Raw genomic sequence first — 22,754 nt, forward strand, 5'->3', positions numbered from 1 at the left:
TCAGTGGAAGCCAATTGTGCCATGTCTTGGATGAGAGAAAAAGCACTTTAGCGCTGGTAAGAAGTGCTAAAGTTCAAGGAGTCCTAAAGGCCAACAAAAATGGGTTTAGAAAACAGGAGGGGTGAAGGCAAAAAGTTTGGAAGGCCAAGTCCAGCACCAAAACTACACTATCACAGATGACAGGTTACTAATGGTCGGTGATCCATACAAATCATTATCATGCCACATTGTGTAATTACTGAGCATACGTGGCAAAAAGTTAGTGTGAGCACATGGGAGCACCACAAATTATCAGAACACCAGCAGCTGCTGTTTGCGGTGCTTGTGTTTTTTATTTTATTTTTTTATTGCAAAATGTGTCTGTAGAGTTGCTGGAAGGTTCTTGTGCAATGTAGAATGTGGATCCAGTACAATAGAATGTGTCCTTATGAAGAAATGGGGGTAGATTAGGAGAAACTGTAAGAGAGAGCTGCAGGTAACTTGTTGAAGAATAAACTTGTATACCCACTACACTAAGCGTGTGGTGGATCTCTGCAGTGTCCTCACATTCAAAAGGGATGTAAGATTGCCTTTGTCGCTAAAATGTAGAGCCAAATACCAGTTTGGTATTTCTCAAAATTACATATCGTTTTGCATAATTTTCCCAAAATGTCCCATAGTTTCACAAATCAAATTACCCAAATTTTGCACATAAAAGGAGGGGTTAATGAGCTCTAGTTGTGGGGATTTTGGTGCCTTTATCCCTGATTTCCAGGGGCCACACCAAGTAAGCCCCTTTAGCACTTGATTCTCAGAGTGATGAAGCAAGCATTACAGGGCTTACTCGGGAAGGTGTCATGGAGTTAGAGACTCAGAATTCATTAACTCACAAAGTACCTCTCAATAAATAGCCTGACCAGCCAGTGCATTAACTTGATTAAATAAAATTACTTTATCCTACCAGCAACAAAAACTAGGCAAATGTTTGGCTTTTTGTTTTCTTCTTTTAGAAATAATTTTCATTAAAAAAACAACAAAAAACAATATACTTTTCAGACAGAGCTAACACTTGGCTGACAAATATTACAAAAGCGGGATTACACGTATCATTTACCAATGCATAAGGTATATGTGCTTCCTAATAGGAAATGGCCTGAACTGGCTCATTTTACCCTCAATGATATTGTAAAATAAACTTAATCTGCACCGTAATTATAAACCCAGGGTTTGATATTGCACTACATACTGTGCTGTTGCAATCTGTAAACACTGTAAATAGGAGTAGGTTATAGGCAGCAGCATGTTTTCTGTGTTTTGTGGCATAAGCTCTAAACGCATATTTCGTATTTAAAAAAGCAACATTCCTGGTTTTCCTGTAGTGTGAGTGATTATAGAATAAACAGTTAACTAACGGACTAGAAATGTTCTAGGCATTCAAAACAAGATGTATTGATTTTGCTCATGCTTGTGTAATGTTACCAGTACACCAGGCACAGGCATCACCATATGGGATACATTAATATGATTTTGCTTCAGCAGATTTCAAAATTAATTCACTTTAGGAAGAGTCATGTTTGTAAACTTTCCAAAATCCTGTTTATATTGAGAATGTGCTCCGTTGCAACACTACGAAGTAGGACGTGAACCAAAGGAAATGGCCAATTGTAAATTTTCGAAACAAGATGATGTCAATGTGTAGGCTAAACACATAAAATACTGGAAATGTCGAATAAAACTTTAGTTTCTAACCAAATGTTCCTTATATCTGTCTCTGATGTCCTCTTTACTTAATATTTCACAAAAAAAGTGAAGCTGCGGGGAGATATGTGCTTGTTTTTAAATGTCCATGTTAATTGCAGCCCCTTCACGAGCTGCGCTTAACATGGATATTTAAATACAAGCACTCAATCTGCACGCAGCCTCGCTTTACTACCAAACCAATACAGCAAGTCTGTGAACAAGGAAGATTAGCCTAAAAAACACACGCTGTGTTTTGAAACTTGCTGTATTGTTCTGAAAGTAAAGCGAGGCTGCGGGGGAGATTGAGTGCTTTTGTTTAAATATCCATGTTAATCGCCGCGCGTGAAGGGGCTGCAATTAGCATGGACACCTAAATAAAGGCAGACAATCTCCCCCGCAGCCTCGCCGTGCTAATAAAATTACATCAAACGGTGCGTGCGCTTCAAGGCAATAGAAAAAGCACACGCAAATGGGCACATCAAAACACTTATCTCCTCAATTTGGAAATGACCGTTTTTCGCGCCGCGCGCCTTTTAAAAGCGGCGGCGCTAATACTCTTGTGGGATGTGCCCTCTGTGCGCGCTCCACACATGGCACTGCGCGCTCGGGGGTAGTGAAGTGCGCGGCCGCGTGGCCGCGCGGCTTATTGGGAACAGTGCTCACAACTGATGACACCTTACGGGTCTTATGGACCATCCACTTTGGAGTCCCCTCAGACCTCTTCCTCCACCACATATGCAACCAAGCCAGCGCCTCCGCCCCAAACACTGCTACACCATCAACTGCTCCATCGAATCCACCCCCTTCCCTGAAGACTAGAAACACACAGAGATCAACCCCCTGCTGAAAAGACCCTCTGCCGAACCGATTGGCCTCAAGAAGTACAGACCCATCTCTCTGCTCCCATTCCCCACCCAAAGTCATTGAGAAGGCCACCAGCGCCCAACACACCAAATTCATCGAACCAAACCACATCTTGGACTCCTTCCAATCATTCTTCAGAAGCAACCACAGCACCGAGACTGCAATCCTCACTCCAACAGACGACATACGCAATCTCCTCGACCAAGGAGAAACCGCAGCTCTCTTCCTCCTGAACCTCTCTGCCGCTTTCCACACAGTCTCCCACCATACTCTCTATGCAAGACTCCACGATGCCAGCATGCGCAGAAAATCCTTAGAGTGGATCCTCTCCTTCCTCCCCGGACGAGGGAGCAAGCACTGACTAAGCCTATACTTCTGTCTTCACTTTGAGTCCTGATTAAAATATTTTTTTAAAACCCACTCCAATGAAAAACGAAACAACAATTTGTATCTATAAAAAATAATTTTACCTATGAATATATTGTGCACTTTTGAGATGTAAAATAGCCCCCTATGCAAACGGACAAAAGCATAAGGTGACAGACAAATACTCTAGGCGTAGCCAAGTCCCACTTTATGTGGGTTTTTTTAAATACAGAGCAGTTCTACAGTCAAATGGCACCAGCGTGGCACAGCTTTTCCAACTGTGTGATGAATTGTATCCCAGAATTAGGAACTGGATAAACTGAGTAATGTTCCTGCGCATTCACCCACTGATGTAAGTTTATCCAGCTGACGGAACTGAAACCAAATGCAATGAGGGTAGTGGGGAATTGAAATCATAATATAAACACTCAAAACACCAGCAGTATATTATTCATTCGTTTTTTTATATTCTATTTCTCAAAACATCAGTATGATTAAATTGTATTTCATCCATCAATTTGATTCAGTATACTTCGGTTACTTTCTATCCATCGATACAATTAGGTACTTCAAATCCAATTCTGCAATAATATGACAAACAATATATATATATATATATATATATATATATATATATATCCACCTCACTCCCTCTGAAGGAACCGGGACACCTAGACTGCGGTGCAATGCAGGGTCAGAGGACTCCCTGCCAATAGTATCGCGTCTCACACAACGCTCCAAAAGGTCGCGTCTTGCACTCCAGTTCGGCAAAATCACCAGTCAATTAATCCAGCTTGTCGTATATCATATACTTATTTTATTCCAGCATAATACATGGTGCAATGGAAACCATCCCAACGCGTTTCACCGAGGGTTCGGCTTGATCACGGGTGAATAGTGTTTGTCAAAACAAAAGTTAAATAAAGTTTAACACACCACTTCCTTGTATGAAAATCAACAAAGGACTATAACCTTAAAATATCGCGGCCATGTTGGAGCAGTAAACTCGCTCTCAAATATCACAGTGCCAACACTATAATTTCGCAAGTGCGTACTTTGTAACATCTCATTTATAACGGTATTATTATAGCATACCAGGTATTATCAAATTAATGACATTAAACCCAAGTGGGTCAAGCATGTTGGAAAACCTACATTACGGTATTGAAAATAAAATTTCATGCAATTGCCGTCCAAATTAGATGAACCATCCATAGGCACGATGTCTAAATGTGATTGCATACCAGAGAATATTAGAACTAAACAAAACACACATGTCATCTGTAACCCAAGTGGGAAAATAGTTCACATTGAATATAAGAAGAGTCACAGTATAATCTTCCATTTGGCGAATTCCTCCGGGCTCGGAGGAATTGTAGCAGGGATGAAGATTTTGTTTTGGAAGGAGAACGCATGAAGGAGCGATTCAATGAACGTGGGTATCATCCACAAGTAATTGAAGAAGCATTCAAGAAAGCAAGTGTCATCAGTCATGAATCATTATTGATCCCTAAGGAACAGGAAGTGTGTGAGAAACAGGAAGTGGTAAGATTTATATCTACGTACCATGCTAAATCTTGGCAGGTACAGAAAAGTATGAAAAAACATTGGAATGTTTTGAGAACAGAACTCGCATTATCTGATGTAGTGGGTTGCAATCCAAGCATCACTTACCGGAAGGCAGATTCTTTGAAAGACAGACTAAGTAAAAATGAAATAAACAGTAGATCTAAAAAAACTTCAGACATACAAGGGTTTTTTACGTGCATGTCATGTAAGGCGTGCAAATTTAGCCAGAATGTCAAGTCTGTCTATTATCCTATTGAAGACAGAGAGAAAATCATCCAACAACATTTAACTTGCCTTTCTGAGTACGTGGTGTACATTCTCGTTTGCCCCTGTGCCAAAAAATACGTGGGAAGCACATTGTTCCCAGCGAAGAAGCGTATTTTGGAGCACATGAGGGCAATCGAGAATAAAGACCAGAACTCACCAGTTGCTAGACATTTTGAAGAACTACATCGCAGCAATCGCAATCTTTTAAAGTTCTTTGTAATTGACAAGATACCACCCATGAAGAGAGGTGGAGATAGAATCCGTAGGTTGCGACAATTAGAGAGTAAATACATTCTTGACTTAGATACCCATATTCCTGGAGGCCTCAACTCTGAAGAGGAAATGAAGTGGCATTTGGGGGAGTGAAATCTATATTGTAATTGTAGTACAAAGCTGTAGATACTTGCGGTCTTCTGTGTGTGTTTTTAACGTAACAAAGATAACATCACTTTTATCACTTTATTAATTTTCACTTTTTGTTTATTGTTTATCACTGGTTTCGTTGAAATGCAGGCCATGCTTTGTCTACCAGTAATCTAGAACATAATGTTATGTTTTTTCACAGGTACTTACCATTATGGAGAGGAAGAATTATATGAAATTTCTCACTTGGGAATTGAAATGATGTATATGATCTCCAAGAAGATTATACTGTGACTCTTCTTATATTCAATGTGAACTATTTTCCCACTTGGGTTACAGATGAAATGTGTGTTTTGTTTAGTTCTAATATTCTCTGGTATGCAATCACATTTAGACATCGTGCCTATGGATGGTTCATCTAATTTGGACGGCAATTGCATGAAATGTTATTTTCAATACCGTAATGTAGGTTTTCCAACATGCTTGACCCACTTGGGTTTAATGTCATTAATTTGATAATACCTGGTATGCTATAATAATACCGTTATAAATGAGATGTTACAAAGTACGCACTTGCGAAATTATAGTGTTGGCACTGTGATATTTGAGAGCGAGTTTACTGCTCCAACATGGCCGCGATATTTCAAGGTTATAGTCCTTTGTTGATTTTCATACAAGGAAGTGGTGTGTTAAACTTTATTTAACTTTTGTTTTGACAAACACTATTCACCCGTGATCAAGCCGAACCCTCGGTGAAACGCGTTGGGCTGGTTTCCATTGCACCATGTATTATGCTGGAATAAAATAAGTATATGATATACGACAAGCTGGATTAATTGACTGGTGATTTTGCCGAACTGGAGTGCAAGACGCGACCTTTTGGAGCGTTGTGTGAGACGCGATATATATATATATATATATATATATATATATATATATATATATATATATATATATATATTCACGCTCCAAGGTTGTCCACCATGTGAGTAGCACGCGAGCAGCAGCTTTATTTATGTGTAGGTGAGGACGGGGATCCGCTTGTAGACGCCGCTCCGTAATGGATCTGCCCGACGCGTTTCGAAGCTCCATCTGCTTCTCTTCAGGGGCTTTAACGGAAGCGGTGTGCGCACCCGCTACACTTCTCCAATTATATAACTCGCCCGTCGATGGGAGGCTCCAGTGAGACTTCTGGGAAGTGTAGTACGGAAAGCACACAATCAAGTCCTGTATGGACTCCACAAGTGGGCCCGTCCTCGATTCCATGTACGGCTGCTACTTCACTGCCGTGACCCCCACGTTAACGGGGTGGTGCATACTCTGCGGCTGGACTGCCGCATATAGATTCACGCTCCAAGGTTGTCCACCATGTGAGTAGCACGCGAGCAGCAGCTTTATTTATGTGTAGGTGAGGACGGGGATCCGCTTGTAGACGCCGCTCCGTAATGGATCTGCCCGACGCGTTTCGAAGCTCCATCTGCTTCTCTTCAGGGGCTTTAACGGAAGCGGTGTGCGCACCCGCTACACTTCTCCAATTATATAACTCGCCCGTCGATGGGAGGCTCCAGTGAGACTTCTGGGAAGTGTAGTACGGAAAGCACACAATCAAGTCCTGTATGGACTCCACAAGTGGGCCCGTCCTCGATTCCATGTACGGCTGCTACTTCACTGCCGTGACCCCCACGTTAACGGGGTGGTGCATACTCTGCGGCTGGACTGCCGCATATAGATTCACGCTCCAAGGTTGTCCACCATGTGAGTAGCACGCGAGCAGCAGCTTTATTTATGTGTAGGTGAGGACGGGGATCCGCTTGTAGACGCCGCTCCGTAATGGATCTGCCCGACGCGTTTCGAAGCTCCATCTGCTTCTCTTCAGGGGCTTTAACGGAAGCGGTGTGCGCACCCGCTACACTTCTCCAATTATATAACTCGCCCGTCGATGGGAGGCTCCAGTGAGACTTCTGGGAAGTGTAGTACGGAAAGCACACAATCAAGTCCTGTATGGACTCCACAAGTGGGCCCGTCCTCGATTCCATGTACGGCTGCTACTTCACTGCCGTGACCCCCACGTTAACGGGGTGGTGCATACTCTGCGGCTGGACTGCCGCATATAGATTCACGCTCCAAGGTTGTCCACCATGTGAGTAGCACGCGAGCAGCAGCTTTATTTATGTGTAGGTGAGGACGGGGATCCGCTTGTAGACGCCGCTCCGTAATGGATCTGCCCGACGCGTTTCGAAGCTCCATCTGCTTCTCTTCAGGGGCTTTAACGGAAGCGGTGTGCGCACCCGCTACACTTCTCCAATTATATAACTCGCCCGTCGATGGGAGGCTCCAGTGAGACTTCTGGGAAGTGTAGTACGGAAAGCACACAATCAAGTCCTGTATGGACTCCACAAGTGGGCCCGTCCTCGATTCCATGTACGGCTGCTACTTCACTGCCGTGACCCCCAAGTTAACGGGGTGGTGCATACTCTGCGGCTGGACTGCCGCATATAGATTCACGCTCCAAGGTTGTCCACCATGTGAGTAGCACGCGAGCAGCAGCTTTATTTATGTGTAGGTGAGGACGGGGATCCGCTTGTAGACGCCGCTCCGTAATGGATCTGCCCGACGCGTTTCGAAGCTCCATCTGCTTCTCTTCAGGGGCTTTAACGGAAGCGGTGTGCGCACCCGCTACACTTCTCCAATTATATAACTCGCCCGTCGATGGGAGGCTCCAGTGAGACTTCTGGGAAGTGTAGTACGGAAAGCACACAATCAAGTCCTGTATGGACTCCACAAGTGGGCCCGTCCTCGATTCCATGTACGGCTGCTACTTCACTGCCGTGACCCCCACGTTAACGGGGTGGTGCATACTCTGCGGCTGGACTGCCGCATATAGATTCACGCTCCAAGGTTGTCCACCATGTGAGTAGCACGCGAGCAGCAGCTTTATTTATGTGTAGGTGAGGACGGGGATCCGCTTGTAGACGCCGCTCCGTAATGGATCTGCCCGACGCGTTTCGAAGCTCCATCTGCTTCTCTTCAGGGGCTTTAACGGAAGCGGTGTGCGCACCCGCTACACTTCTCCAATTATATAACTCGCCCGTCGATGGGAGGCTCCAGTGAGACTTCTGGGAAGTGTAGTACGGAAAGCACACAATCAAGTCCTGTATGGACTCCACAAGTGGGCCCGTCCTCGATTCCATGTACGGCTGCTACTTCACTGCCGTGACCCCCACGTTAACGGGGTGGTGCATACTCTGCGGCTGGACTGCCGCATATAGATTCACGCTCCAATGTTGTCCACCATGTGAGTAGCACGCGAGCAGCAGCTTTATTTATGTGTAGGTGAGGACGGGGATCCGCTTGTAGACGCCGCTCCGTAATGGATCTGCCCGACGCGTTTCGAAGCTCCATCTGCTTCTCTTCAGGGGCTTTAACGGAAGCGGTGTGCGCACCCGCTACACTTCTCCAATTATATAACTCGCCCGTCGATGGGAGGCTCCAGTGAGACTTCTGGGAAGTGTAGTACGGAAAGCACACAATCAAGTCCTGTATGGACTCCACAAGTGGGCCCGTCCTCGATTCCATGTACGGCTGCTACTTCACTGCCGTGACCCCCACGTTAACGGGGTGGTGCATACTCTGCGGCTGGACTGCCGCATATAGATTCACGCTCCAAGGTTGTCCACCATGTGAGTAGCACGCGAGCAGCAGCTTTATTTATGTGTAGGTGAGGACGGGGATCCGCTTGTAGACGCCGCTCCGTAATGGATCTGCCCGACGCGTTTCGAAGCTCCATCTGCTTCTCTTCAGGGGCTTTAACGGAAGCGGTGTGCGCACCCGCTACACTTCTCCAATTATATAACTCGCCCGTCGATGGGAGGCTCCAGTGAGACTTCTGGGAAGTGTAGTACGGAAAGCACACAATCAAGTCCTGTATGGACTCCACAAGTGGGCCCGTCCTCGATTCCATGTACGGCTGCTACTTCACTGCCGTGACCCCCACGTTAACGGGGTGGTGCATACTCTGCGGCTGGACTGCCGCATATAGATTCACGCTCCAAGGTTGTCCACCATGTGAGTAGCACGCGAGCAGCAGCTTTATTTATGTGTAGGTGAGGACGGGGATCCGCTTGTAGACGCCGCTCCGTAATGGATCTGCCCGACGCGTTTCGAAGCTCCATCTGCTTCTCTTCAGGGGCTTTAACGGAAGCGGTGTGCGCACCCGCTACACTTCTCCAATTATATAACTCGCCCGTCGATGGGAGGCTCCAGTCAGACTTCTGGGAAGTGTAGTACGGAAAGCACACAATCAAGTCCTGTATGGACTCCACAAGTGGGCCCGTCCTCGATTCCATGTACGGCTGCTACTTCACTGCCGTGACCCCCACGTTAACGGGGTGGTGCATACTCTGCGGCTGGACTGCCGCATATAGATTCACGCTCCAAGGTTGTCCACCATGTGAGTAGCACGCGAGCAGCAGCTTTATTTATGTGTAGGTGAGGACGGGGATCCGCTTGTAGACGCCGCTCCGTAATGGATCTGCCCGACGCGTTTCGAAGCTCCATCTGCTTCTCTTCAGGGGCTTTAACGGAAGCGGTGTGCGCACCCGCTACACTTCTCCAATTATATAACTCGCCCGTCGATGGGAGGCTCCAGTGAGACTTCTGGAGCTTGTGTGCTCCCCGGACCACACTTCCCAGAATGCACAGTCTCATTTGAGCCTCCCATCGGTGGGTGTGTTATATATAAAATGGGGAAGTGGGTCGGCGGTTGCGCACACCGCTTCCGTTAAAGCCCCTGAAGAGAAGCATATGGAGCTTCGAAACGCGTCGGGCAGATCCCGTACGGAGCGGCGTTTACGAGTGGATCCCCGTCCTCACCTATACATAAACCAAGCTGCTGTTCGCGTGCTACTCAAAGGTGGACACCTTCGAGCATTGATATATATATATATATATATATATATATATATATATATATATACTAGCAGCCCGTCCCGACGTTGTCCGGGTATGAATTGCTGCCGGCCAGTAGTATATTGTTTTGTAGGATTTCGTTTTGATAGCATTTCTTATCTGTGACAGGCATGTGAAATGCTCCGATTCACAGTACACTGCTGATGCACTTAAGAGTGCGCGTTCAGTAGTGTGTGAACTCGAGTTTCCCTACTTTATTTTTCCTTGCAATATTATATAGCGCAAACTCGAAAACATGGCATGAGCACAATTTACATTACAGAAGAACACATTCATTTGTGGTAGGCACGGGGAGACAAAGCGATTTGCCTGGAATCACAGGATATTGAGCTGATGCCGAGATTTGAACGTAGCTCCCCAGCTCTAAAGTTCCCAATTCTAGAACTTGTGGCGGGAGGTGTGTCTAAAAGTGTATGTCGGTGCTGGCCATCAATGAGAGAGACCTGTGCATTTTTCAAATTGGTGGTGAAAAAATATGAGCATGTTGCTGGAGATGTGGGCTCCCGTGTCACCAATGTACTTACCGGGGGAGGGTAAACACCCATTATTCCGCAACTTTCTTTCCGCATACCATCACTCCGCATACTTTCATTACGAAAGTACCATGACTCCGCAATGCCATTATAACGCATGGCATTACATTTTATATGCTTTTACCACGCATATTTACAACGAAATTCGTTGTAAATGCATGAATGGCAAAAGCATTTTTTTAAATGTTTGGATAAGGTAAGTATGGGTATAGGGGTATATGTTTTGGGGTACTGAGGTATATGTTTTGGGGTGTTTGGGTATTTTAAGGGTTCAGATATAGTTTTGGGTTATGGGCTACAGGGGTAGTTTTAGGGTTTAGGGATAGGTATGGGTTTTGGGGTAAAGGGGTATTTTTAGGGTTCAGGGCTAGGTTTGGGTTTTGGGGTATAGGGGTATTTTTAGGGTTCAGGGGTAGGTTTGGGTTTTGGGGTACAGGGTTAATTTAAGGGTTCAGGGCTAGGTTTGGGTTTTGGGGTACAGGGGTATTTTTAGGGTTCAGGGCTAGGTTTGGGTTTTGGGGTACAGGGGTATTTTAGGGTTCAGGGGTAGGTTTGGGTTTTGGGGTACAGGGTTATTTTTATGGTTCAGTGCTAGGTTTGGGTTTTGGGGTACAGGGGTATTTTTAGGGTTCAGGGGTAGGTTTGGGTTTTGGGGTACAGGGGTATTTTAAGGGTTCAGGGCTAGGTTTAGGTTTTGGGGTACAGGGGTATTTTAGGGTGCAGGGGTAGGTTTGGGTGTTGGGGTACAGGGGTATTTTTAGGGTTCAGGGCTAGGTTTGGGTTTTGGGGTACAGGGGTATTTTTAGGGTTCAAGGGTAGGTTTGGGTTTTGAGGTACAGGGGTATTTATAGGGTTCAGGACTAGGTTTGGGTTTTGGGGTACAGGGGTATTAGGACCCGCACCCTCCAGTTCTGGCCCCGCCACCCCCAACATGAACACAATATGCAGTACCCCACCTTACATTCGTAATAACCAAGAGATTTCGTGGGGTAAAAAGGCCATGTTTAATTCTCAACATTGAATAAACATGACAAGCATACACTATGCATATTGATATCCATAATTACATTTTAAAACAACTGTTGTACATTTCCTGTCCCCCCAGCCCTAAGGGAGGAGCACCATCTGGTTCGCATCTCGCGCTGGGGTATCCTACGCCAGGTGCCGTGCACCTGCCCCCTAGAGTGGTAGGCCCGCACTCCTGTTCCTTGTCCGTCATTACCAGGGCCCACCCCTCTACCACCAGGCTGCCCTGGGACGCCCAGGAGGCTTGAAATCTGTCGCCCTAGCCTCCCCAGCCGGTGGTGACTTCCTCCCCGCGGAGAGCTTACCATATCCCCTCTCAGAGCTGGCCTATGGAGTCCGCCCGGGGGCCTCCCATCAATCACTGTTTATTGCTCGCAGGTCTCTTTTCCGCAACAACGCCCCCCCCAAAACCACTATTCTCAGGGACGGGTGGGTGGGAGTTTCCAGAAGGTTGGTCCAGTAGCGGAGTTCAGCTGCGGGGCACACACGGTCCAGTAATGGTGAAGGGAACAGAGACCTCGGTCAAGGGAAGTTGACCTTAAGTAGGCCCGAGGTCTCCGCCCTCGAACCACTCCGGATGTGCGTCACCCGCGACCCTGAAGTAAAAGGGGGGGTCGGTTGCCTATTGGCCGCCCGGCCGCCCAACCAGCAGGAAGTATGGCGGGGCCCGGAGGGGGCGTGCCCTAAGGGCGCGCCTCGTGATCTTCGTCGCTTGGCATAGGACCCGCACCCTCCAGTTCTGGCCCCGCCACCCCCAACATGAACACAATATGCAGTACCCCACCTTACATTCGTAATAACCAAGAGATTTCGTGGGGTAAAAAGGCCATGTTTAATTCTCAACATTGAATAAACATGACAAGCATACACTATGCATATTGATATCCATAATTACATTTTAAAACAACTGTTGTACATTTCCTGTTCCCCCAGCCCTAAGGGAGGAGCACCATCTGGTTCGCATCTCGCGCTGGGGTATCCTACGCCAGGTGCCGTGCACCTGCCCCCTAGAGTGGTAGGCCCGCACTCCTGTTCCTTGTCCGTCATTACCAGGGCCCACCCCTCTACCACCAGGCTGCCCTGGGACGCCCAGGAGGCTCAAAATCTGTCGCCCTAGCCTCCCCAGCCGGTGGTGACTTCCTCCCCGCGGAGAGCTTACCATATCCCCCCTCAGAGCTGGCCTATGGAGTCCGCCCGGCGGCCTCCCATCAATCACTGTTTATTGCTTGCAGGTCTCTTTTCCGTCACAAGGGTGGCCAAGGCCCTCAGGTCTGACACCCTCCCCACCTGCGTTCGCAATGAATGACCAAAGTTCTCTTATGAAAGTGTCTGTTCCTAAGTCCGACAGGTGTACCCCGTCTTGGTGGTACATTGCTTCTCCACAGATCAACCTCTGCTGAATGTAGCGCAAGCGGCCCTTCGCTGAGCACAACTTTGCCAACTCACCATTTAGTCTCCTCACTGAAACGTTCAAAGATCTAACCCGGACTCCCGGGCCCCATGTCCTGCGTGAAAGCATGCCTGACCAAACAATCTTCGCTGCCGGGAACGTGTGCCCCAGCCAGGCAAACCCTGCCAGTAAGGCCTCCTTGACGGCCAAGCGTCCTCTGTCCACCATGCCGTTGCCCCCCAAATGTATCACAATCCAATCAGGAGACTTGTGCCGCTTCTGCGCTCTGAGTTCCTCGACTATCCGCCTCAAGTGTCGGATCCGCATCCCGCCGACGCCATGCCACAGGAATTCGGTATCGCCCAAGTCTGCTGGCTTCACCACTCGACGTTGCTGCAAGCGCACCGCCGCACGCCGCACGAAAGAGTGCCCCAGAACCCATACCACCGACTCGGGCATACTAATCAGAAGGAGAAAGAAGACACCGTTAAACACCATCCAACACGAGAAGGTCAATCCGAGTCATAACAGGTCAGGCCTCACATATCTGTTGTAGCAGCCCGACGCCCAGCGCCCAACACCCTTTACTGCGTCGGAAGAAAGGCCCGCCCCGGCCGCTAAGGTAGCAGCGCCAATTCTGAAGGAGTGAGAGGAAAACCCGGCAGAACCCAGACCCAGTTCCCCCAAGGCCAACCTGAAGACTGCCTTAAATTGGTTCTGTGATAGACAGTGGCCATTCTTGTGTATGAACAAGGCCAGGCCCCCCCCCCGCTGGACGTAAGGCTAGGTAGGCTTGCATCCGGGCTACCGGGCAGGCCGCCACTCCCGGGTCGGGACGAAGGTGGATGGAGGTACCCTTCCCACCCTGATCAGTTTTGGAACGCCTCAACAATACCACCAGCCCCTCCGGGGAAAGAACCATATCCCGAAACTGTAAGCCCCCCTCATGATCCACTCTGGAGGCCCCGACTATTTCCCCCAAGCGGAACGCCCCATAGAAAGCAAGGCAGAAGGCTGCTCCCATCAAGATCCCCTCAAACAGTGAATCACACACAGACGGTAGGACCCCCAGGATGTCAATCAAGGTCGGGAGATCCAGAGGCCTACGGCAGTCCCGCCTACGCTGTCAAGGCTTTTCGGATGAGAAAGGAGGTTCCAGGGTCCCGTTCCCCCGCTACTTTGGCAAAGAAAGAGATTGCCGACAAGTTGGCCCTTGCATAAGCTACGACCCTGCCCTGATCCCTTAACACCTGAAGAAAACCATGCATTGAGTCTGGGGAAAAGATTTTTGACGCGCCTGCCCGCTCAGTAAACGACCTGTATACATTAACATGCTGTTGATACACCCGCCTCGTGCGGTCACTCAGGGAGGCACCTACCAGCCCCGCTAAAGCGGGGCTCCAATTGTCCACAGTGATGTAGGGAACATAGTCATTCGCTCCTCCGCCTGCGGGTGGAACCTCCGGAACTCCTGTAACTTGTAACGAGACAAAGCATCAGCAGCATGATTATCAATACCAGGTATATGCGCTGCCTTGAAAGTTAAGTTTAATCTCAAGCAAGCCAATACCAACAATTTTAGTAAGCGTAGTACATGCGGGCAGGAGGCTCCCTGCCTATTGATGACCTGGACAACAGCCATGTTGTCAGACCAGAAAGTCACAGCCCTGTCCCTGAAGCGATCTGCCCGGATAGTAACCGCCACCCAAATGGGGAAGAGTTCCAGGAAGGCTATGTTTTTAGTCAGGCCACTCTCGTGCCAGGCCAGTGGCCATACTGCCCCGCACCATGCGGTGCCCAAGATGGCGCCGAAGCCAATGCTACCCGCTGAGTCAGTAAACAGGCCAAGTTCCGCACTGGACACTGGAGGGGCGGGCCACACCACCCGCCCATTGAAATCTCTAAGGAAACCACGCCACACCTTAAGGTCCTCCTTCACACTCGCCCTCAACCGCACCCTGTGGTGCTTCTGGGTGAGCCCCACCATAGCACGGGCCATAGACCTGGAGAATGGGCGACCCATCGGGATGATACGCAGCGCAAAATTCAACTGCCCTACCAGGACTTGGAGCTGGTGCAGAGACACCTTTGGGCCTGCCAAGGCCGCCTCAATCGCCTGAGAGAACGCTAGCACCTTGTCCAAGGGTAACCTGCACTCCCCGGCCACCGTATCTATTTCAATCCCCAAGAAGGACATGCACGTCTCTGGGCCCACTGTCTTGCTGGGTGCCAGGGGGACCCCAAATTCCTGAAACATGTCTACCAGTTCACTGAGCGCCTGCGCGCACCTGCCCGACGCAGCCGGGCCCATCACCATGAAATCATCTAAGTAGTGTACCACATCTGTGCACCCTGACCTGTATGAAAAGACCCATTGTAACATAGAACTGAAGGTCTCAAAGTACTTACAAGACACAGCGCAACCCATGGGCATACATTTGTCATAGTAAAACTGACGCTGTAACTGAAAGCCTAGCAAATTGTAGTCATCCGGGTGTACGGGCAACAGGCGAAAGGCCGCTTCAATGTCTGTCTTTGCTAACAAGGCCCCTCGCCCCAGGGCCCTCACTTTCTGCACAGCGGAGTCAAAGGACGAGTAAGTCACCGTACAAAGTGCTGGGTCTATGGAATCATTCACGGAAGACCCCCTCGGGGCGGAGAGGTTGTGGATCATCCTGAACTGCCCTGGCTCCTTTTTTGGTACTACCCCCAGAGGCGAGCAAACAAAATTGTCCCAGGGCGGGGCAGGGAACGGTCCCGCTACCCGGCCCAGGGAGCGTTCTTTTTCTACTTTTGCCACCACAACTGAAGAGTGAGTCCGGGCTGACAACAGGTTATTACACTGGCTAACGGGAGGGACCTGAAAAGCAGGAATGCGGAAACCTTCAGAGAAACCCTCAAATAGAACCTTGGCCGCCACCCTATCAGGGTACAGGTCCAGCCAATAAATCAGACGTCCAATATCTACCGGGGTAGGCAACTTAAACCTGTGGGGGTTTGATGTCCTTAGGGGCTGCCCCTCCCCCCGCTCCTTTGCTTTTTTATTGCACTTGAACTCGGGTGCGAGGGGTGACCACAGTAAGCACATGCGTGTTTAAACTTGCATTGCCCGGGAGGCCACGTGCACCCTTTGCTATTGAAGGCCCAACAAGCTCCCCTTTTTTCCCCCGGGCCCCCCTGAGATGTCCGAAAGGGCTGCCTGGTGGGCTGATCCTTCCTACTAACACTCTCCAACCATGCGTTCACCTCTACCTGGTCCCACCCAATGCCTGGGTTTTGTTCCTTGGCCCACCGGAAATCCCTATCATATTTCACCCACACTGAGCCCCCGTGAGTCGCATGAGCCTTCACAATTTTATTAGTGCAGAATACCAAGGGGATAGCTAGATCCGGTCTCTTCTCTAAAAGAACTGTTACAAAGACATGGAAACCAAAAAGCCAGTTTGTCAGTGTCTCCTCCACCCTTGGCCTCCTCTCCCTAAAGGAACCTTCTTTGCCCTCCCTCTCCTTGTAATCTACATCCCTCCTATTGGGCCTAATTAGGGAAAAGATGTCAACATAAGCACCTTTCCAAATTTTTTCGCGCATTTCCGGGGTCACGTGTGTCGCTAGCATACCTGATTGTGACAGCACATTGCCCTACATACCCCCCAGAGAACCCCCCAACCTCGCTGGCCCTCGCCGCATTGTCACCTGGCTTACCTCCTAAACTTCCCGGTGCCAGCGCGGCTGCCGGGGGTTGGGATCCACTCGCTCCACTTGAAGCCGCCTTGCGCAGCTCTACCACCTGCGCAAGCTGTCTCTGGATGTCCTGCAGCGCCCCTTGTTCTACCGCCTGCTGTGGAGCCCATGGCGCTGTCGCCCCTGTGTTTCCTCGCTCGCCTACCCTACTCGGGGATGACAATTGTCCTACTAGCGAAGTAACTGATGCTAGCAGGCCTTCCAATGGGTCCTGCACCACCGCGACTGCGGCCACTGGCTGCGGTGGAGGCAGGGCCGGGGTGCCCCCCCCCGGGGCTAATGCTTGTAATGCCTCCCTGATTCCCGTCAACAGTGACCCGACCGGATCTGCTGGAGGAGGGACAATGGCCTGTGGCACGAGTGGCACTGGTGCGGGGACAACCACTACCTCTGGTATGAGTGGCGGAGTGTGGACGGGACCTACTGATCCCTCGTCCTCCTCCCCCGATACCGGAGTATGTCTACGTTAATTGCTCCTGTCCCCCCCTTTACTCTTCTGCTGCGCCTTGCCCTTCTTTTTCAGTGGGGGAAACGCTGCTCTAGGTGGTACCCCTTCCCTGCGTGGCCTCTCTGCTACAGGTTCTGGCTGTTCATCCTCGCTACCAGTATCATTATCTGGGGTGTCTTCTCCCAGCTTGCGCAATAGCATCTTCATTATTTGCGCTAGCCCCGGGTCTGTGTCCTTCCTCTTCTGCCCTCCTCTCTTGGGCGCCATCTCAATAAAGCCCCTTTTCCACGCGTGCTAGCCTGTGCTCGTGGTCTGCGCTGCTGGCGTCTCCTTGCCTATCCCCAAGCGCGTCTGCGCCGCCTAGCAACCCCACCCGGCACGCTGCCCAGTAACCTAAACGCGTGCAGCCTCCGAGTCCCCGCTGCCCGCACCCGGTCTCCCCAGAGCAACCGCCCACACCGCCCGGCAGGAGCTCGCCCCCAAAGAGGCCCGGCGTGCAGCCGCAACCGGCAAAGGCGGGAAAGCAAGCACTAATTACCGGACACTTCCCCTCGCGAACCGCGGCTGCCCACAAGGCCCCCCGAGGCCCGACTCCTTACCTGGCCACGTGTACGGCACCCTGGTCCTCGTTCTCTGCTACCGACACCGACACCAGCTGGCCGCCGCACTCCCTCGACAAACCACGGGAGATGCAGCTTAAGGAGCACCGACGCCTGCCGCGACCAGGATCCCCTCCGACTCCGCCCGCTCTCCCTCGACAATCCAACGGGAGACGCAGGAAAAGTTTCCAGAAGGTTGGTCCAGTAGCGGAGTTCAGCTGCGGGGCACACACGGTCCAGTAATGGTGAAGGGAACAGAGACCTCGGTCAAGGGAAGTTGACCTTAAGTAGGCCCGAGGTCTCCGCCCTCGAACCACTCCGGATGTGCGTCACCCGCGACCCGGAAGTAAAAGGGGGGGTCGGTTGCCTATTGGCCGCCCGGCCTCCCAACCAGCAGGAAGTATGGCGGGGCCCGGAGGGGGCGTGCCCTAAGGGCGCGCCTCGTGATCTTCGTCGCTTGGCATTTGGGTTTTGGGGTATAGGGTATATTTATAGGGTTAAGATGGGTTAGTGTTTAAGGGTGTTGGGGTATTTTAAGCAGTAAGGGTGGGTTATGATTATGGGGTGCAGGGGTTATTAAAGGGAGCCGCGTGGACATCCAGAGCTGGAATGTACAGAACCTGGGAAGAAAAAACAATGAAATATTGGGCACAACGCTCACTTTTTTTCCGTAATCCCGTGCCCCGCACACGCCCACGCCCCCAGCACACGCCCACAGCACACGATATGAGACATGGCGTGAAGGGCGGAACGTACCACACGCCCCCAGCATTTGTCACCACCCCAGCACACGCCCACAGCACAACGCAGACACGCCCACAAGGGACTACTTTGCTGGCACGGTTCTTTTACCTTTTAAATGTATATGGTGTGCGTCTGCATAGCCTATGTCCTTCTGCTGCAACTGCCCTTTCCAACGCTGTATTGGGTGTTGTGATTGGTGCTGTGGTTCCTGAGATTACCCGCCTCAAAAGTTTGGGCTCTCTCTTTATTATATTAGTATAGATATATATATATATATATATATATATATATATATATATATATATATATATATATATATATATATATATATCTTAGTTGAATGTTAAGGGTGCCAATTAGAAGCACTGAAGTTGTCAACACGTGTTTCACAGAATACTGTCTCCGCTTCTTCAGGGCAACGACTACAACAGTAATCTCATAGAGTATAAGGAAAATCATCTGGGAATTTCAACCCTTGCAATGCAGTTGGACGAAAAGCTAATATGGAGTACAGGAACTCCCAATAAATTAAACTGCTAGTTTCCCATATCTACAGTTGGAGCAGAGGTATTTCTGCTTTGAATTACCTTGCAACATTTTTCAGCACGTTCACGCATAAATCAACCACTGAATTGTATCCCTGAAGCACCTGGTAAAATTTCCAAGAGGATCCAAAGAGAGCCTCAAATTGAATCACAGTGATTCCTTCACCTTCACAGGTGTGTTTAATGCAGTCAGTACAATTGAAGCAGACAAAACAGGCAAAGACAACAAGTCCTAAATACCCTAGCTTGTAAAAGGACAGCCAATGACATCAAAGGTGTCCTCTTGACGTAGAGCAATAAGAGAACCATCAGCAGAAGTGATTGTTTGGATTTCACTTACCTTGTATTGCAGTCATTGTGTGACCTGTGAGAGGGGCAAAGAGGCTTCAGAACAAGTGAAGGAGGCAGCTTCGTCATTAAGTTCCCAGATTCCTGATGCCACCCCTTCCCTCTCCTGCCCTCGTTTTTCACGGGGAACATCGTTTACAACGAAACTTTTACCCCGCACTACCATTACAATGCAGAAATTACAACGAAAGTCGTTACAACGACTTTCGCTGGAGGGCGCTGTTGGATAGGAAATAGTTTAATTTTCTATCCAACACCTTCCCTACTATCCACGGGGACTGGAGTTGGAATAGAAAATTAAACTATTCCACTATCCAGCGCCCCCCAACGCAAGTCGTTGTAAAGGCATGCGTGGTAAAAGCATGCGTTGAAACGACATACATCCGTTTTTCACACCGATCATTTTCCTCCTCATGCAGATTACTTTCCTTCTCATTGCTGACCCCTTCAGGAACACTCCTATGACACAGGAATTTTAATCAAAAAGTCTTTCTTCTGGGACCTGTGGGCAGTTAAGGTCTTTCTTCTGGGAAGTACCTGTGGGCAGTTTTCTGGCATCTGTCCAACTTATTCAACTGTTGCGTAAGATTGACTAATAACATCATCCTAGCCTCTGGCCAGAGCTTTATGTTTATCAGGTCTTGAAAAAGCCCATCATTGCTATTAGTGTGAAATTAGACCCCAATGGGATTGGTACCAGCATTGGTGGGACCTCTTTCCCTGCACCAACCTGTAGGCTATAACATGTATCTCAAAGAGGTTGTGGGGTAATGACCAGAGCTGCCGACTTTAGAGCTGGGGATCCGGGTTCGAGTCTCAGCATCGGCTCAACATCCTGTGATTCTGGGAAAATCACGTATTCTCCCTGTTCTACTCAAAAAAATGAATGTGTCCTTGTGTAATGTAACTGGTTCTCATTTAAAGCGCTCCAATACCTTCAGGTCGAGTTCGCACTATATAAAACTGCAACCAAAAAAAGAGAGAGAGAATAGGAACTACCGAGACATTGTAGAGGGCTACCTGGAATTGAGAAGAGAAGTAAAGATATGACTGTTCCCAGAATCATGGTTCAAGTGACTGTCAGAATCAAGTCATTCTTGTCTCCATTTTCAGCATGCTCCCTTCGCAGGCTACTCGATGCATAATGCTGTGCCACGCGCTTCAGGCTTCACGTACAACACCAAAGCCCACCACTTGCAGGTGATACTTTAACCGACACCTGCTTGCAACTAATGAAATAGCTTCTTGCCTAATAAACTGGAAAGGATCAGGGGTATGAAAACCCCATAGAAATGCTACAATACAATACACTACAAAACAGTACAATGCAATACAGTTTTCAGAAAAGTGTGTCTTGTATGGAGGCTCATATGGTTCAAACATCTAAACACACAGTTGCACTCAAAAAATGAATATAAAGTAAACTAACACTTGTGGCATCAAAGGACACCCAAAACTGCGCCCACCCAAGCGCTGCCTCAATACTCTGCCATACCTTAAACCTGCGATGCGGGACACAAGACTGAGGGGCCGACTCTGTTTTCCGAGAGGGAAGACCTCTAGAGACTCAAGTTACTTTTTTAAGGATTTTGTTCTGTTATGTCGCTCCCCTTATTGATGTAAATGTAGCTTTTGTTTAAGTGTTGCGCAAGTGTCTATGATCTATGTTTATTAGGCCCAGCACTCACTACTTTATTTACCTTCCTGCTTCCTCAAATTTGCTTAAAAATGCACCGTTTGTCCACTCTTTTTTCAACATTTTCTTGGGGGAAGAATCCCCCCAAACCACTTGCCGCAGTGCAGTACGACAATGTTACGCCTCACCACTTTAAAATGTCACCAGCCGCCACTGTAAACCTCACCCACTTGGGCTCACTATTATTGCTTTCCATGGGTTCCTCTCCCTTAAGTCTGCTACTGATTGTCCCCTTTGGGTATCATCCTGATGTACAGTGACTGAGGCCTCTGTCATTCTCTTGTTGCAGGTGCTGTCCTGGGTCCTTTTCACTGGATTCCTCAGCTATGTGAAGGTGATGACTGGCATGATCCTACGGAGTCACAGTCACAGCGCCCTCGTGTGGTGCGGAGCAGTTGTGCAGCTGGGCTCCATGATTGGGGCTCTTGTCATGTTCCCGCTTATAAATGTGTACAGCTTCTTCTGGTCTGCAGACCTCTGCAGCCTCAACTGCCCGGAGTGACCATGGGATGGACGGCTGCAGTCCAAGCGACTACATGACTGAGCAATGGATGGAATTGGGCCAAAAGTAAATGTGTTAGCGGCAGCCGGTATGGTCAAAAGAAAGAGGATGTATGTCGTTACTACGCATGCTTTTACAACGCATGCCTTTACCACGCAGGTTTTACAACGCAAGTCATTACAACGACTTGCGTTGGGGGGCGCTGGATAGTGAATAGTTTAATATACTATTCCAACTCCAGTCCCCGTGGATAGTAGGAAAGGTTTTGGATAGTAAATTAAACTATTCCCTATCCTATAGCCCTTCCCAGCGCAAGTCGTTGTAACGACTTGCGTTGTAAAAGTTGCGTTGTAAAAGGTGCGTGGTAAAGGTACTGCGTGGTAAAAGTTGCGTTGTAAACACTGTTCCCCAAAGAAAGAATGTACTCTGTGGCATTAGATGCACACCTAATGAATGAGACCTTAAGTCATGAAAACAGCTACTACCTATAATTGTGCAGTCATTAGCGTCTTTGATCCGAGGGTTTCCAGACATCATTTTACCTCATGTCGGCCAGTGTGGCTGGCTAACAGAAGACTAATCTTACCTAGCTGAAACATTTTGTTTACATTTTTCTTGTCAGAGGCCAAAATCCTGGTTAAGCCTGAGCCTCACATCTTTGGGAGGTTGTATGATACAGGCACGCATGGCTAAACCATCCGCGCCCCTACAACGCTGCCCGAATAACTAATGTGTCTGAACAACGCATTCCTTTACCATGTAATTTCGTGGTAAATGCATGACTGGTAAAGGGATGTATATTAAAGATCACACCTCAGCCCCCCGCCCAGAATCCTAAAACCACCCGACCCCACCCTGCCCTAAAAACTACCCCGACCCCTCCCTGAGTCCTAAACACTTCCCTGACCTCTCCTGAGCCCTAAACTCTACCCCGACCCCTAAAAACTACCCTGAGACCTGAGAACAACCCCGACTACCCCAGGGCCCTAAAACCTACCCCTCAACCCTGATCCCTAAAAACTACCCCAACCCTTAACCTCTTTGACGCTCATGACGAGCTGAGCTC

The 22,754-nt window shown here is 48.9% G+C and overlaps 1 protein-coding gene across 1 annotated transcript in view; it reads left to right on the plus strand.

Annotated features, from left to right (window-relative positions):
• The window catches only part of SLC52A3 (solute carrier family 52 member 3), a 129,027-nt gene extending 106,861 nt beyond the window's left edge, over positions 1–22,166 (plus strand). Inside the window, exon 3 of the mRNA XM_078651721.1 lies at positions 21,476–22,166. Coding sequence (XP_078507847.1) covers positions 21,476–21,688 — 213 coding nt within the window. The 3' untranslated portion in view covers positions 21,689–22,166. The remainder of the gene's footprint in view (positions 1–21,475) is intronic.
• Positions 22,167–22,754: the final 588 nt, after the last annotated feature.

This window comes from Lissotriton helveticus, chromosome 7 (genome assembly GCF_964261635.1).
Source record: "Lissotriton helveticus chromosome 7, aLisHel1.1, whole genome shotgun sequence".
Taxonomy (NCBI): Eukaryota; Metazoa; Chordata; class Amphibia; order Caudata; family Salamandridae; genus Lissotriton; species Lissotriton helveticus.